The following is a 17,415-nucleotide window of genomic DNA, read 5'->3' as shown; positions in this document are numbered from 1 at the left end:
ATAATTTAGTAGATTAGATTGGGATGCATGTTTATACGTATCAATGAAAAGATACCTTCTCTTATATTTATTGTATAAGAGAGGGACAAAAGATACCAAAGGGACAGTCAAACTCAAACTGTATTATAGTCCAAAAATATTGCCCATCTATATTTTAGGGATAACCATAATCTATTTCAGCATGATGCTCCTCTATCCTTCCAACTTTTAAACACCACTCATAGCATAAACCTTTAGTTTTGAGATTATCTGAGTTACATGATAGTTTGGAGAACATTTCCTAGTCAGTGTTATTAGTGTTGGTGTTCTTTTGTTATACAATGAATACATGCAATCATGCATTATTCAAATTATAACTGACCTATTGCGTTGCTTTTAGTAAATGTGAGGGAAAAAAACATAAACATGACAACTTTACTTTAAACAATCAACTAGAAAGTGAGGTCGAAGTATCCTGGAAAACAACCTACTACATTGCAGTAGGGACATACCCTTTACCCTATCATATGAAGTTTACATATTTCAATTATACGTTACCCACGTGTATATTCTTTGCCTAAGACGTTCTCCTTTTTATTTGTATTGTAGTCCTGTAATATTATGTTTTCATTTTAATGTTATATTTAACATTGCCATTAAAGTGCGAGGTTTGGCATGCCACAAAACCAGGTTCAACCCACCATTGTTTTCTTTAAAAATGTCCTGTACCAAGTCAAGAAAATGGCCATTGTTATATCATAGTTGTTTCTGTGTGTGTAACATTTTTATGTTGTGTCGTTTGTTTTCTCTTATATTTTAGTGTGAATTCACATTACTATCAGACGTGTCACGGTACTTTTCTATCCCAAATTCATGTATTTGGTTTTGATGTTATATTTGTTATTCTCATCGGATTTTGTCTAATGCTTAGTCCGTTTCTGTGTGTGTTACATTTTAATGTTGTGTCGTTGTTCTCTTATATTTAATGCGTTTCCCTCAGTTTTGGTTTGTTACCCCGATTTTGTTTTTTGTCCATAGATTTACGAGTTTTGAACAGCAGTATACTACTGTTGCCTTTATTTCTCACTATCGGATTTCATTAGCTTGGTTGTTAAACAAAATGAAGAAGAACGACTAAATTAAACACAACACTACCGGTCTAATTCATGTACCAAAATGAACGAAAAACAAATATGTAACACATCAACAAACGACAACCACTGAGCTACAGGCTTATACTTGAGACGGGTACATGCATACAGAATGTTGCGGAGTTCAACATGTAAACAGGATTCCAACTCCTAACCTGGGTCAGTGGTGTAACTGTATAACATACGAATGATCTATAAAAATCAGTTTAAAACGGCTTAACTTGTCAGATGGATAAATAACTAGAGGCTCTGAAGAGCCTGTGTCGCTCACCCTGGTCTATGTGAATATTAAACAAAGGACACAGATGGATTCAAGACAAAATTGTGGTTTGGTGATGGATCTTACTTTACTGAACATTCTTGCTGCTTACAATTTTCTCTATTTATAATGAACTTGGCCCAGTAGTTACAGTGGAAAATGTTAGTAACATTTTACAAATTTTGTGAAAATTGTTAAACTAGAGGCTCTAAAGAGCCTGTGTCGCTCACCTTGGTCTATGTGAATATTAAACAAAGGAAGCAGATGGATTCATTACAAAATTGTGTTTTGGTGATGGTGATGTGTTTGTACGTCTTACTTTACTGAACATTCTTGCTGCTTACAGTTATCTCTATCTATAATAAACTTTGCCCAGTAGTTTTAGTGGAAAATGTTAGTAAAAATTTACAATTTTATAAAAATTGTTAAAAATTGACTATAAAGGACAATAACTCCTTAGGGGGTCAATTGACCATTTCAGTCATGTTGACTTATTTGTAAATCTTACTTTGCTGTACATTATTGCTGTTGAAAGTTTATCTCTATCTATAATAATATTCAAGATAATAACCCAAAACAGTAAAATTTCCTTAAAATTACCAATTTAGGGGCAGCAACCCAACAACGGGTTGTCCGATTGATTGGAGAATTTCAGGGCAGATAGATCTTGACCTGATTAACAATTTTACACCATGTCAGATTTGCTCTAAATGCTTTGTTTTTTAGTTAAAAGTTGACTATAAAGGACAATAACTCCTAAAGGGGTCAACTGACCATTTCAGTCATGCTGACTTATTTGTAAATCTTACTTTGCTGAACATTAATGCTGTTTACAGTTTATCTCTATCTATAATAATGTTCAAGATAATAACCAAAAACAGCAAAATTTCCTTAAAATTACCAATTCAGGGGCAGCAACCCAACAACAGGTTGTCTGATTCATCTGAAAATGTCAGGGCAGATAGATCTTGACCTGATAAACAATTTTACCTCGTGTCAGATTTGCTCTAAATGCTTTGGTTTTTGAGTTATAAGCCAAAAACTGCATTTTACCCCTATGTTTTATTTTTAGACGTGACGGCCATCTTGGTTAGTTGGCCGCGTAACCGGACACATTTTTTAAACTAGATACCCCAATGATGATTGTGGCCAAATGTGGTTTAATTTGGTCCAGTAGTTTCAGAGGAGAAGATTTTTGTAACAGTTAACGACGCAGAACAACGACGGACGACGGACGTCGGACGCAAAGTGATTGAAAAAAACTTACTTGGCCCTTCGGGTCAGGTGAGCTAAAAATACATATAACAAAAACACAAGAGTGGACATGGCCTGGTAATTGTATATCCAAAGAACAATAAGTTCCTTTGGCACCGTCAAACCATGTTTATGTGTCCTATATCGTTCGCATTATGCTCGCATTTGTAGTGCTGTGTAGATTTTATTTAGCGTTATCTACCGTATAGCGGGCAGGCCTGGGGCCATTACATTGCAATGTAATGCATTACATTACAATTACTTTGTGATTCTTCCATTACAATTACAATTACAATTACATTTTTTCTCACATGTAATGCATTACATTACAATTACTTTGCCTGTGTAATGCATTACATTACACATTACTTTTTCAATATTAAAACAAAAAGCATTTCAAAAACAGAGGTATATGTACATATGTATACAGTGTTAGGGACATAGACTTCAAATACTGGTTAATTAATATATCCATTGCACTTTATCATCATAAGTGGTTTAAATGTGATGCCATTAAGAGAACAGCGATCAGTTCGGTACACCTTTCCGGCAATACTTAAAAGCCTTTCTACAGGAGCTTATGTGTGGGAAATGGCTAAATACTTGATAGCTGTATTAACCAAAGAAGAAAGGCACACTGAATTTGACTTCCATTATTCCAGTGCATTGATTGAAATTTCTTCACATGGCTCAGACAAGTAGATGTCAACATCATGTACTGCACCTTACCTGTGTCTATACCCTTTGATTGAGTAGTAGGAGGCATGAAACTGAAAAAGTCACTTTTAAGTTTCTTAGGTGGTGGTAAAAAATAAATAAATTATCATATAATTTTGTTTCTAACATTGATCACTTAATCATTAAGACATCATTAAGGATTTCAAAGGGATATAATAAATGTGTCATTAGAGGATTATCTTGTGAAATGCTAATGGTTTTGTGAGGACAAACATAAGTTGAGAAGATTTGATTGCAATAAAAACATTGTGATATTAATTAGGTGAAATAACAACACAGACAGGACCCAAACCACAGTTTGGTTTAAAAATGTTGTTTGATATATTCAATATTTCATTGAAATACATGTAAGGTGTGTATAGAATTATGAAATTTTCATCTTCATATTTTTTTCATTGATCTATATAGTTTTGTTTGATAATTTTTTTTATAAGTTTTACATAATATTCCCATATCATATTAAACAAATATCAGAAACCAAGATCAAAGACTTGATATTTTTTACGATTTTATATTTCTTACCTTAATGTGTGTTTTAAAGATTGATGTAATTTATTTAATACAGTAATTAACTGTGACAAAAATTTTATTCCATACTTTCTTTTGTTTTTGTTAATATTTTATTTTTATTATACAATATTCTTCAATTTTATCTGTTTTACCAATTTGTAATAAAAAGTAATGTACTGTAATGGAGGCATTACATCAATTTTTAACTAAAGTAATCATTACATTACATGTAATTGTAATGCAGAAAATGTGCATTACAAATTACTTTGCATTACATCCAAAAAAAGTAATATTACAATGCATTACAATTACAAATTACCATTACCCCAGGCCAGATAGCGGGTTAGTTCTGTGAGTGTTAAATTTCCCAATTTTCATTGAATAAGGTACTAGTATACGAAATATTTTGGTGGATTCAAAACTTTTATCAATACCTTTGCATGTGCTGTCTTAAATTGGCGGAATTTATTTTCCGCGAAAATAAGCAAAAATTTGCACCCCGCAGAAATAACCGGCTATACATATGTATTACTAGTAAGTTATAATGCTGTATACTGAGCCTGGAAAATATACCATCCAGATAAACTTATCTATCCTTTAAATAAACTTAATGTAAAATGTTAACTATTCAACACTGTAATTAAATCTGTGATTATTGTTTGTATTGATGTAAATATTGATTTTGTAATCAATAAATTAAATACTAATATAAAAAAGAATATGTGGTATGATTGCCAATGAGACAACTGTCCACAAGAGACCAAAATGACACTGGGATTAACAACTATAGGTCATCGTATGGCCTTCAACAGTGAGCAAAGCCCATACCGAATAGTCAGCGATAAAAGGCCCCGATAAGACAATGTAAAACAATTCAAACAAGAAAACTAACAGCCTTATTTATATAAAAAAATTAACGAAAAACAAATATGTAACACATAAACAAATGACAACCACTGAATTACAAGGCTGTTCTACCTCAGTAATAGATTAACTTAGCTGTATTTGGCAAAACTATAAGGAATTTTGGTCCTCATTTATGTCACTCCCCAATGCTCTTCAACTTTGTAATTTATTTGGCTTTTTAACATTTTTTTTATTCGAATGCCACTGATGAGTCTTTTGTAGACAAAACGCACATCTTGCACAGATTAAAATTTCAATCCTGATATTTCCTGAGGAAGTTATTCAAAACCATAATAACTATTACACAAATGCACCTTCATTGAACTATAATCCGTCAATGCTTATAGTTTGGCATTGCACATGATGTTGTCTGAATGCCAATGACGTCCCTTAAAAAAATACATTGGAAGTTGGATGTGAACTGATTGATATTTTAGTCTTAGATGCATGATTTTTTTTCATTAGTTGTTATTGGCTATGAACTATCTGTCAGTAACTGCCAGTAATCTCAGGTCTTCCACCCATTGATGGCCTTCGGCTGTCGTCTGCTCTTTGATCATGTTGTTGTTTGTTTGACATACTCCCTATTTCCATTTTCAATTCTATTAGTGTCTTTTTGTTGTTGGGATGTATAAGTATCCAGCCATGTCTACTTTGTGTTTTTATTAGAGGTATTTCTATTTGTATCCATTTGATGTGGTAAGCAATTTTCAACTGATTTGTACAGTTTGTTCTGTCCAAGTTTAGGGTAGAATTGAGCACGCACAAACATGTTTAACCCAACAACTTTTAGTATGTGCCTGTCTTAGTCAGGAGTCTGTATTTCAGTTGGTACATCAGTGGTTGTTGTTAGTTCATGTTTATCATATTTGTATTTCAGAAACTGTTCTGTTATAAATTAGGCCATTAGTTTTCTCAATTAAGTTGTTTCACATTTTCATGTCAAAGCCTTTTATAGCTGACTATACAGTATTATTTTTTTCCTCCTTGTTGACACCTTACAGCTGACTATAATTGCTTACATCCTCTTCATTTGACCTTTGGTTGATAGTTGTCACATTGGCAATGATACAACATCTAGTTATTTTTTATTATTATTTCTAATTTTAGTCATATATCTCTCTTCCTCCTTGCATAAAAATAAGTAAAAAAACAAAAATTTCCTTCAAATAGACTTTATCAAAATAATGCAATTGAATCAATCAAATATATAATTGTGTAAAATTTGCAAAATTGTAGATTATCAAACAAATATCTAATCAAAAACAAATTAAAAACTGTAATAATTAAAATAAGCACCAGCAATGACTACAATAAGATAAATGTAAACAAATATTTCAAGAAATATATTTTGCAAAAGTTACATTGACTAGTCAGGGGTCAAGATCTCTATCTGGTCTAGGCCATAGTTATTATATTTTTAGTTTTACGAAATTTTTTGACAAAACCAATGGGTAGGAGCACGAAAAAAAAAAAAAAAAAAAAATGCTGCTGCTGATTTTTTTTTTTTAATACCAACCGTCAATATCAAAAAAAAAAATTTATTTCACCAGGAGATTTTCTACTAGTGTAACAACTATTTTTTTTTCTTGACAAGGTTTAAATTGAAAATCAATGTGCAACAACTTACTAAATCACCAAGAGCATAAATTTATATTCTTTCATGCAGTTATGAACTAAAATTTATTTTTTTTTGCATGAAAAACACTGGGTCGGAGGAGAAAAAAAAATAAAAATCAACATTTTTAATTTTATTTTTTTTCCTATTTGGCAAAAATTAGGGTAGGAGGGTTCGTAAAACTAAAAATAAAAAAACTACGGCCCTATCTAAATGCCCAAACCATATTTCTAACTTAATTTCTGAATAATACATTATAATTTGCTATTCATGCCTGTCCATAATTTTTCAAACTGTATGTGCTATTTTTACAACTATTATAACTATGATTCATTCAAGACACCTTTTAAAAGTCATCATTAAAAACTTAATAGACATAATAGTTTAAGACAAAAATAAACAAAATACAACAGAAAATGCCCACTACAACCTATTATCAAACAGATCTTAGTCAAAAGATAATGTAGTGGATAAAAAAAACATCCAGACTAAATGACATTGAAACAATCGCTTACAAAAATGTGATTACTTAAAACAAGAGTGCACACACTGAATGTCTCGCCTTCTTTACTAAACATTCTCAACATTAACCAAGAAAACGAAACATTGATCAATGAACCATGAAAATGAGATCAAGGTCAGATGAAACATTGATCAATGAACCATGAAAATGAGATCAAGGTCAGATGAACCATGCCAGGCAGACATGTACAGCTAACAATTCCTCAATACAACAAATATAGTTGACTTATTGCTTATAAATTAAGAAAAACAGACCAAAACACAAACACTTAACACTCAGCAATGGACCGTGAAAATGAGGTCAAGGTCAAATAAAACCTGCGTAATAGACTTATAGATCATAAAATATTTCCATACACCAAATATAGTTGACCAAATGCATAAAGTATTAGAAAAATAGACCAAAACTCAAAAACTTAACTTTGACCACTGAACAATGAAAATGAGGTCAAGGTCAGATGACACCTGTCAGCTAGACATGTACACCTTACGATCATTCCATTCACAAAATATAGTAGACCTATTGCATATAGTATAAGAAAAACAGACCAAAACAAAAAAACTTAACTATAACCACTGAACCATGAAAATGAGGTCAAGGTCAGATGACACCTGTCAGTTGGACATGTACACCTTACAGTTCTTCCATAAACTGAATATACAAGACCTATTGCTTATAGTATCTGAGATATGGACTTGACCACCAAAACCTAACCTTGTTCACTGATCCATGAAATGAGGTGGTGGTCAAGTGAAAACTGTCTGATGGGCAAGAAGACCTTACAAGGTACGCACATACCAAATATAGTTATCCAACTACTTATAATAAGAGAGAATTTAACATTTCAAAAAATCTTAACTTTTTTTTCAAGTAGTCACTGAACCATGAAAATTAGGTCAAGGACATTGGACATGTGACTGACGGAAAGTTCGTAACATGAGGCATCTATATACAAAGTATGAAGCGTCCAGGTCTTCTACCTTCTAAAATATAAAGCTTTTAAGAAGTTAGCTAACACCGCCGCCACCGCCGGATCACTATCCCTATGTCGAGCTTTTTGCAACAAAAGTTGCAGGCTTCGACAAAAAATGTATTTTCAATTTCATGAGCATTTGCAGTTATATCATGGCTGCAAAAGGGGAAAATAATATACTAGTCAACAAAAGAAACGATACAAGACTTTTTTTCAAATTAAAGATAAAGTTTTCCGTTCATTGGACCAATATTGAAGGTAGTAATACTTAAGCATTATGGAAATATAAATCCATTTAAAAAAAAATTTTTTTTGGTTTGGTGGCGTTTTTTCGCGATTTTTTTTTTTTTTACAAAATTTACATAAAACGACAATTTTAAAAACAGAAGTTCCAATTAATGATGCCAACCTCTCATTTAAAAGTAAAGACAATGTTTGCCATCAATTTGTTTTAAAAAATCATACAGTTTCTTTGTTTATTTGTTAAGCAAAGTTCGGCCCCACGAGAAATCGTTAAAATGTATACATTATCAACTGATTTACCATAGACAGTATGTGTAAAGTAATATTCAAAAAGCGGTAAAAATCTTAAAACTCATCCGAAAGGTTCCAAATTTACTGTGTGTTGTTTTAATATCTAAAGCATTGATTTGAGATGAAAATAAAAAAAACATTTTTTTGCATTTTGTGAGATTTCAAAAAACACTTTTTTCCCAAAAATTTGAAAAAAACAATATTTCAACCCATTAATTACAACATGAACATAACTTGATTAGCATATTGAATATTTTTAAACAAACTTGAAATTTTATTTAGTACTTAGAAAATTATCTGTCGATTTTTTATTCAACTTTCCGCAAATCTAATTTGCACCCTATGCTCGTTTACACGGAATTTAGATACTTTCCGACAAGTTTTGATTTTCATTATCACATGTGCATACATTGCAAATGAAAGCTTTTTAAAATAGTATATCTCATTTTGTTTTATATTTAATACTTTTTGATAAATTTTATTTCAAAGTCGTGTATCGTTTCTTTTGTTGACTAGTATATTATAGATTTTTTTATTACCTGTGATTGACAAATTGTAGTTTGTCATGCTTTCTTAACAGAAGTTTGTTTATCTAGATGGTGAACCGATATCCTGCTGCAATGAGGATTTATTATACAATTGAAAGGTTGTTCAAAGTTAATGATTATTTTTTAATACATATCACTGACTTAAGTATTGTTATTAAAATGGCAAGCATTTAAGAGATGTTTTTAAAAACTAATTCAAATTTTGATGGCACACATGATTACTTGCTAAGACGAGGCTTTATAAAAATAACAAGTTTTGAAAATTTTCAATTTTAAATCATGTTTTCTTTTGTGTATTCCCATGAGACCAGTTAATTCCTTGAAATAAATGTTTTCACTATGAGAGGAATATCAATAATTACCTCTATTACACCATCTATTTAACTATTTCATCACTAAATATTCATTGAGAATAATTTAAATCTGATTGTCTCCCTTTAAGACTTGTTTTGTTGTGATGTATATTGTAAGCTATATTTCAATGCATATCTGTCAAACAACAGAAAACCAAGGAGATTCTGTCTATATTATTGAATTACAAAACTGTTTACATCAACATATTGACTAAATATCAAAAATATTTAAAACAGGTGATAAGGCTAATAATAATTGTATATATCTCAACCATATTATAAGAATTCATTCACAAGTTATTTCAAATCACACAAGAAAATATAACATAAATATGGAGAAAAATATTCTCTCTCTTTAAAGAAATGGGTGGATGTACAAAAGAAAAATTATCCACCATAATATGAAAAAATACTATATAAAAACAACAGTACTATTTCATATTACCAAAAATGATTGTTCTGATTAAACTTTTAACTAAACATGCTAAAGACAATTTAATCACCACACCAGAATATCAGTATACATCTGCAGCATTTATCTTTAAATTCAATTACAAAGTATTTCAAATCAAATCACATCAATTATAAAGTATTTCATCAATTATCTGTTCATCAATTTTAATTACCTGAGGTGATTAAGATACACATAAAATTACTATTGCAGCTTTGTAACTAGTTCTCCAACATTAATATAGAATCTTCTCCTCAGAAGCTCTTAACTGCTTGTCACACTGCAAAAGAAAACATTTGTATAACATTGAGAATAATGAAAAAGAAATAAAATCTCAAAAAACAATTTAATTTGTAATTATAATCCCAGACCTAGGATGTGAGCGAGTATAAATTATAATCATGAAGTTTTTTTTACCAGAACAGAATATTTTTCATTTTAGGAATTTTTATCTGTTGGATAGTAGGCCTTCCAAAAGTGTTTCTGTACACCAGACATTTTTTTCAATCCTGTTAAGTGTTCTCTTTTAGACAATTTACTGGAAAGCAATTTAGGGCATACGATACAGTTACAGGGGAGGTAATGACGTTGCTAACGTAAATTGTCATTTTCGCGACGTCAAACTATTACTTATCGGGAAAGATTCAGTTTTCAACTGATTTTTATCATTCAAACTTATTTAACTTGAAAACGAATTCATGGACCCCTCTTTTTTAAAATGCCATTTTGTTCGATTACGCGAGAAGATTATGTGTACCAACTTTCATAAAAAGGTAAATAGTGCATTTTTTTTTAATTTGATAAATATACAGCAAAAAATTATGTTTTTTTCTACATTCATGAACATTTGATAAATATGAGATTATTTCTGAATAAAAAAATGTATAAATTTTTAGGAAACCGGTACTTATAAAATACAAAAATTAACAAAAAACAATTTGCGTTTATCTTTTAAAACAAAAAATATATGTCTTTCTTTCGAAAGGGAACATATGTCCACAAATTCGAATTTTGAGCAAATAAACAAAATTTCAACCTCATTTTACTCAAAAAGTAGTACATGAAGGTATATTTTTTATTACATATTTGATTTAATCAGGTAAAAAATAGTCTATATGGAAATTTTATATCAAAATGTAAATACGGGATCAAAACTGTATTGTATGCCCTTAAGGTAATCATTGGGAGCTCACTGGCAATAAACTCATACACGGATACTCATAGTAATTCATTTCACTGACAGTGTATAGTTTGAAGTGTGAAACATCATCAGACTATCATCACTATGCTCTTTTAAAATGCAATAACTCTCAAAGAAAATTTTACCTTCATTTCAAATCTATGAGATGATCAACCATAATTGTTCGATGGATTGAAAAGATATCATTTTAAAATATTGGTAGCAATAGGACTAAAAAACAGCAATAAAAGCACTCTTCCTTAGCTTTTGGTGTGTGTTTTTTGTTGTGCATTAACTCACAGTGATTTTTTTGACATGGATGAATACTCCATATCCCTTTGTTTTTCTATTGTGGTGATTTTTATAAATTATTTGTAGATGTGTGGGACTAAATAAAATATGTTTTATTATTACCTGTTGACTTATAGCATCACCACATGCCATTCTAATCTTATCAACAGTAGCTGGGCATGGTAGTTGGTAGTATTCATCTTTCCCAGAATCCTTTCTGGCAGCCATTACTGCTTCCTCTAATGCTTCATGAACAGACACACCTAACAGTAATGGTGGTTCACCACATCCCTAAAATCAATTTATATTACAAATAAGAAAATTGTATAAACTAAATAACTACCATCTGTGGTTAAATGTTTGTTTATGTGAAATGTATTTCTTTGTTTGACTTTCTACAGTACTCAACAATGTTCAGTCATCACAAATATCTTTTTCATAATCAATTTATCAAGTATCTTTTCAGTGCTTTAAATGCAAAAAATAAACTAAAATATTGGACATAACTCTTTATCATTATATGATAATCAAAAAGTAGATTGCTGTGAGGGATACCATTGCCATTGTTTTCATTGATACATGTATAAGTATTATTTTCAAAATAATTCAACTGCACGTGTAAAATACTCGTATGTAATTTACGTAATCTGAATAGTTATTCAACTTTAAAAATAGCCAATCCTCAATACAAGCTTAAGTGTATGAACAATGTACTTATAGTCTTTTATTTTTGTATTATTAATTCCATGTTGACTTTCAACAGCAGTCACTGAGAGTGAGAGAAGTTATTTCACTTTGTACCTTATCACCTATTTTCCTATGTGAATTCTAGGTGGAACCCCTAATTCCTAACTCTTTAAATACTTAATTTCCTTTGGGTCAATGGGCATGACTCCTTTCCGTTCTCTGTTTAAACTGCGATCAGTTTTAATATAATACATTGTCTATCAACAAAACGAGTTAACTTTTCTCGACATATCGTCGTTTGACGAAAGTTACTTATAGTAGGGAGACAACTTGAAGCGATAATATGGAAGACTCCATTTTGGCTGAAGGGGTGTTCTAGTTACACCTTTACGTTGTGGACTACATTTATTTTAATTTAAATAATGCATATGATTTAAAATTATGCAACAACAATAACCCTCAATAGCAGACAGACATAGAAAGGACCTCATGAGTTTCAAATTAATCAATGGAGTGGGGAATCCAGGGCAACCATTCAATCTGATACCCCTTCAAGTCAAGAAAACTATATGCATGCACATAATTACATAAACAACCCTAGAACCTTGGTAGAACCTCAGCCTTTCCCAGTTTCTCAGACTCATGCAAAAAAGTTTATATTGTCCTGACATTGACCTTATATTGTATATTTCTAAAACCATTCCCTAAGTTCACATAGCGACTCTTTTCATATGTAAAAAGGCCTTTTTTCAATGAATAAAAACAGATTTAGAGAAGAGCTCCTATTGTCAAAGTTTTATCAATATAAGACAAAAGTCAGGTACACATATGTTATTTGCATCCTTCACAATATTTCTTGAACTTGAACATACCTTTGCAGAATAAAGTGATTTTTTAAATCTATTGTCTTTCAACAATGTAACATTAAGTTTTCTGGGTATGTTCCTCACTCCAGGGATTTTGTAGTCCAGAGGTCCTGAATTCTTGACTTGACCATTTGGTTTCAGGTAAACAGCTTCACTAGTCATTAATCCATATCCCTTTAATATTAAATATCTATAACTTTATATGATAGTATCTCAAAAATATTTTTGAACAAACTTTATTCTATGATATTGTAAAACCTTCTCAAATTAAAAACACTCATATTTAGCAATTTTAGTTTTTTTCATAAGTTACTGTCTAATTTTTACTTATATGATGATATTGCTAATAACTCCAGTTAAATATCATATGTAATTCAGGTTTCAGACATATGTTTTTGTACATCAGAATAATTCGTACTATACATGCTTTTTCAAAGGAAATTGTGACATCACAATGCATTCTTAATAGCACCAAAACCCATGAGATGAGGATAACTTATTGAAGACGAGATGAATAACTTTATGATTCATCTGATCAAAATAACAGTTCAAACTTTTACTTAAAATACCTTACATCTGTACAAATTTCACCATCTATTTTGAACAATGATAAGTTGTACCTGAATAAATCCTCCCTCTATCTGTCCAATATCTACAGCTGGGTTCAAACTCTGACCAAGATCCATAACAATATCTGTCTTAATTAGCTGAAACATAAACATGACTATCACAACTTGGAAATGGGAGATTCATAATTCTGATGTCAAAACCTCAAGATTTCAATGCACTCAAAATCATATATCTAGATTTCAATGCAATCAAAATGATCTATCTAGATTTCATTTCAATGCAATCAAAATGATCTATCTAGATTTCAATGCACTCAAAATTATCTTTCTAGATTTCAATGCACTCAAAACTATCTTTGTAGATTTCCATGCACTATTGGTTGTCCCATTGTCTGTATCACTCTTCTCAGTTCTTATTAAACATATGAAACTATTCCAGTCATAATTACTTTCGATAACTCTGCATTTTACTGGTTTAATTAGGATTATGTAAAATTTACTGGTTACCCGATGAATGATTTAAAGATATATAGTTATTTCACCTCGGTAAATTATAATATCCATTCGAATTCTTCTTTTATAAATATAAAATAATATCGTGATCAGGTTCCATATTTGTTTTCTTTGATCACGTTTATGTTATGACTAAAATATCTCCTTAATCTAGCTATGTCCTTGGCCATCATTATAGTTACAATAACTTGTCATATTTAATTGCAATATAAACAGTGAAATTCAATTATTTGCATGGACAAAATAAGTGTTGAACATTGTCTACGTTTGAAAATTATTTGGTAGCCATTTTTTTCAAAATTTTATAAAAAAAAAAAAAGGAACAGCATGTATCAGCTTTATCTAAAGGAACCAATGTTTAATTCTATGCTGCTTAAAGGTAAGACAATGACTGAAAATGGGAGCATCCAACGGTTATTTGATTTTCATTTTAACAATCTTACAACATATATATATGTTACAGTAAATAGGTGAAATTAGGAATTACATGTAATTACTAAAATTTAGGAATTACAGGTAATCCCCGATGCACTTAGTTAATACAAGTAATTCCTGAAACGGTCCAGTTATTACCAGTAATTACTAATTTAAAAATGAATTTTTACACCTATTTACTGACTGCTAAAACAATGGTGTATAATGGTCAGGTGATCAAAAGTTATGGTAATACTAACTAAAAGATCAGTTAGTACTCTTAAAATTTTTAATGGTTGATTTCTATAAAAAAAATCTTGAATAAATATGGACTTTCAAATATTTGGTTAAATCCGAGTAACTTTAGTTTTAATCCAAAATGGTTCAAGTTGAGCATTATACAGATAATTTTTGACAAATTTCAGCAGACATGGAAATCAGAAATGGAAAATTCTCCTTAGGCATTATGTTTTAAATTTTTAAAGAAAACTTTGAATTTGAAGAATATTATTCAATTACTGTCTTTTGATGAGGTAAATATGCGGTTTTATTGACTTTTGAAACAATGATATTCACTGAGGCCTAAGACCGAATATTTATATTTATTTTGTTGTTAAATCATTTATAAAAATGATATATAGTGAAATTATAATTCACTGTTAGCAGCCAATCTGGATATATTTTGTTAAATTAGCTGAGAAGCAAGGTTGGTGAGTTGTGCACTTGCGAGTGAATATTTGGACCTCATTGAATACGTATTCATGTGACCTCCAATTCAACCTCTAGCTGGAGATGGGTTATCGATGTATTAAGCTATTTAAGTTGTAAGGGTTTTGTAGAACAAAAAGCCTACTTTTGCTGTTAATCGCAGGCTCAACAAAAAAGAGGGAAAAAATATTAAAATTTTCCTCCTAGATACTATCTTTTGACTTGTACTGTAAGAAGCTTCTGTCAAAATTGGGTAAAAATCCAGGATGGTTTATAAAACCAAATGTTTTAAAAACTTTAACTGCAGAGTGTATGTAATGTTAACTGGGGAAAAAAACTAGTCCAATTATAAGTAATATACGAAAAAAAAGGATTCATTTTACAAACTTTACATTGGGATATTATCTTCTGATCATAAAAATTTAGCTTCTGTAGAAATCCAGGATATTTGGTGAAAATTATTTTAAAGTTTTAAACCACAGTGCATGATGAATATTTTAGTTTAACCAAATTATGAAAATCAATTTTGGATTGATATCATTGTCTTGCATGCATATATTTACAGAGTTTCAAAACCTATAAAACACCCATTTTCCACTTTCAATTCACAAACACTAAAGAGTATGCACTTTTGATGTGCCTTATAATCCTACATCCTTAAGTAAGCTCCCTTAAAATCCCTATCCCTTTACTTTCTTATTTGGTATCTTGAATTATGTTTTTAATTTTAAAACAAAAACATCAAGTTAGTAAATAGCTGTAAAAATGACAAAAAAAATCAGTGATTACCAGTAATCACTGAAACAACTAGTAAATACATGTAATTACTAAATTGGCTAGTAATTACAGGTATTTACTGAAACGTTTAGTAATTACGTGTAATTCCTAATTTCACCTATTTACTGTAACATATATACCAAGTCGACCCATGATGTCAATGTGGTCGCCATTTTGAAAAATAATACCAGATTTTCTGAAAATAGCTAATTTTTAAATCAATTTGGAAGGGACATAATAAAAAAAAATAAACTATTGCACCTACGATATTTCAAAAATTCATGAATGTAGTAATAAGAACATATTTCCACAATCATTCCATCTGTTTTGTTTAAATCGCAATTTTAGGTTTAAGATGACAGATAATCCAATATTTATCGGAGTTGTATGATATAACATGGGAACTTATCGAGGCAACAAGACAAATTTCCAAAATCATTTGGAAGGGAGAAGACCAAAAATTAAACTGTTCCAAAAAGCATAAATATCTTTCTAAATATATGAGGAATTACTATATATTTCCACACTTTTTGTATCATGAACATAAAGTTATTTATTTTATCGATTCCTTAAAGCCCCTGTGCATTTCTATATATTTTACATGGGCTTGATACAGGTGATGAGTGATGTCGCCAAAGTCACGTGATGACTGCTATAGTTGGATATAATTACATATCTCTGCTTTGTGACACAATCTTATCTTTGATCCAGACATATCAGTGATGTCATCATGTATGAACTGACTTTGATAAGTTTGGTTCTAACACTAATCAAACACTAGTACCTATCATGCAAAATATGCAAAAACAAGCCTATAAATCAGTTATCAGGTTGTCTGCATGTTGATATTGTAAGATTTCATCTGCTTTACACAATATGAAGCCTTTTCGAACTTGTTTGCTGTGCTCACTCAACAAATACCTACATATTGTGACTCACAGCTGAAATCTTACAATATTTTAATATGCAAACAATCTGATAATCAATACTTAAACTCATCTAGTTAACAACAAATTTCCATAATTATAATCATTTAAGAGGCTGTCCAAGTAAATATCAGGTAAATCCTATGATATGGGTGGCACAACATAATTTTTTCCCCACTGAATTTTTGGTTCCAATGCAATGTTTATATCATACAAAGGATATATATGTCAAAGATATTTTTGAATCAACAGTGGATGGTTCAGAAAATAATTTTAAAGTTCACTAACAACGCAACAAAATTTTGTACAAAATGAAGAGTTATCTCCCCTTTTCAATGAATTTTCAGTGCTTTCTATGTATTTTTTTCTTTTTATTTTTTGCAGTTAATAAAAAAACAAAATTTAACTTTGAGAAAGAATGAATTTGTGATATGAAATAAATGAAAAAATTTTGAAAACAAAATATGTCATGTGCCATCCACTGCCTGGTTTTTCCATGGACACCCTCTTAATATCACCATACCTGATGTTCTCCTGTAAGACAATCGATCTCCACTTCTGAACAAGCAGCATTATGTGTAAAGTACCATGTAAAGTCCCCAGTTCTCTTCACAGCATCAAAGTTTGTATTCATTCCTGGTACCCTTATAAAGATGGAAACAGTAGAAAGTAATGAACTATATAGAT

At 30.5% G+C, this 17,415-nt stretch overlaps 1 protein-coding gene across 1 annotated transcript in view; it reads right to left on the bottom strand.

Moving 5' to 3' along the window:
• Window positions 1–5,956: 5,956 nt before the first annotated feature.
• Window positions 5,957–17,415, bottom strand: part of LOC143063347 (xanthine dehydrogenase/oxidase-like) — a 60,783-nt gene continuing 49,324 nt past the window's right edge. Inside the window, exons 29-33 of the mRNA XM_076235451.1 lie at window positions 17,252–17,372; window positions 13,442–13,528; window positions 12,828–12,995; window positions 11,392–11,559; window positions 5,957–10,077 (exon numbers count right to left, since the gene is read on the bottom strand). Of these exons, the coding sequence (XP_076091566.1) occupies window positions 10,033–10,077; window positions 11,392–11,559; window positions 12,828–12,995; window positions 13,442–13,528; window positions 17,252–17,372 (589 nt within the window). The 3' untranslated portion in view covers window positions 5,957–10,032. The remainder of the gene's footprint in view (window positions 10,078–11,391; window positions 11,560–12,827; window positions 12,996–13,441; window positions 13,529–17,251; window positions 17,373–17,415) is intronic.

This window comes from Mytilus galloprovincialis, chromosome 2, assembly GCF_965363235.1.
Source record: "Mytilus galloprovincialis chromosome 2, xbMytGall1.hap1.1, whole genome shotgun sequence".
NCBI classification, from domain to species: domain Eukaryota; kingdom Metazoa; phylum Mollusca; class Bivalvia; order Mytilida; family Mytilidae; genus Mytilus; species Mytilus galloprovincialis.
The sequence above is the reverse complement of the archived record's forward strand: the minus strand, read 5'-3'. Positions and strand labels throughout refer to the sequence as shown.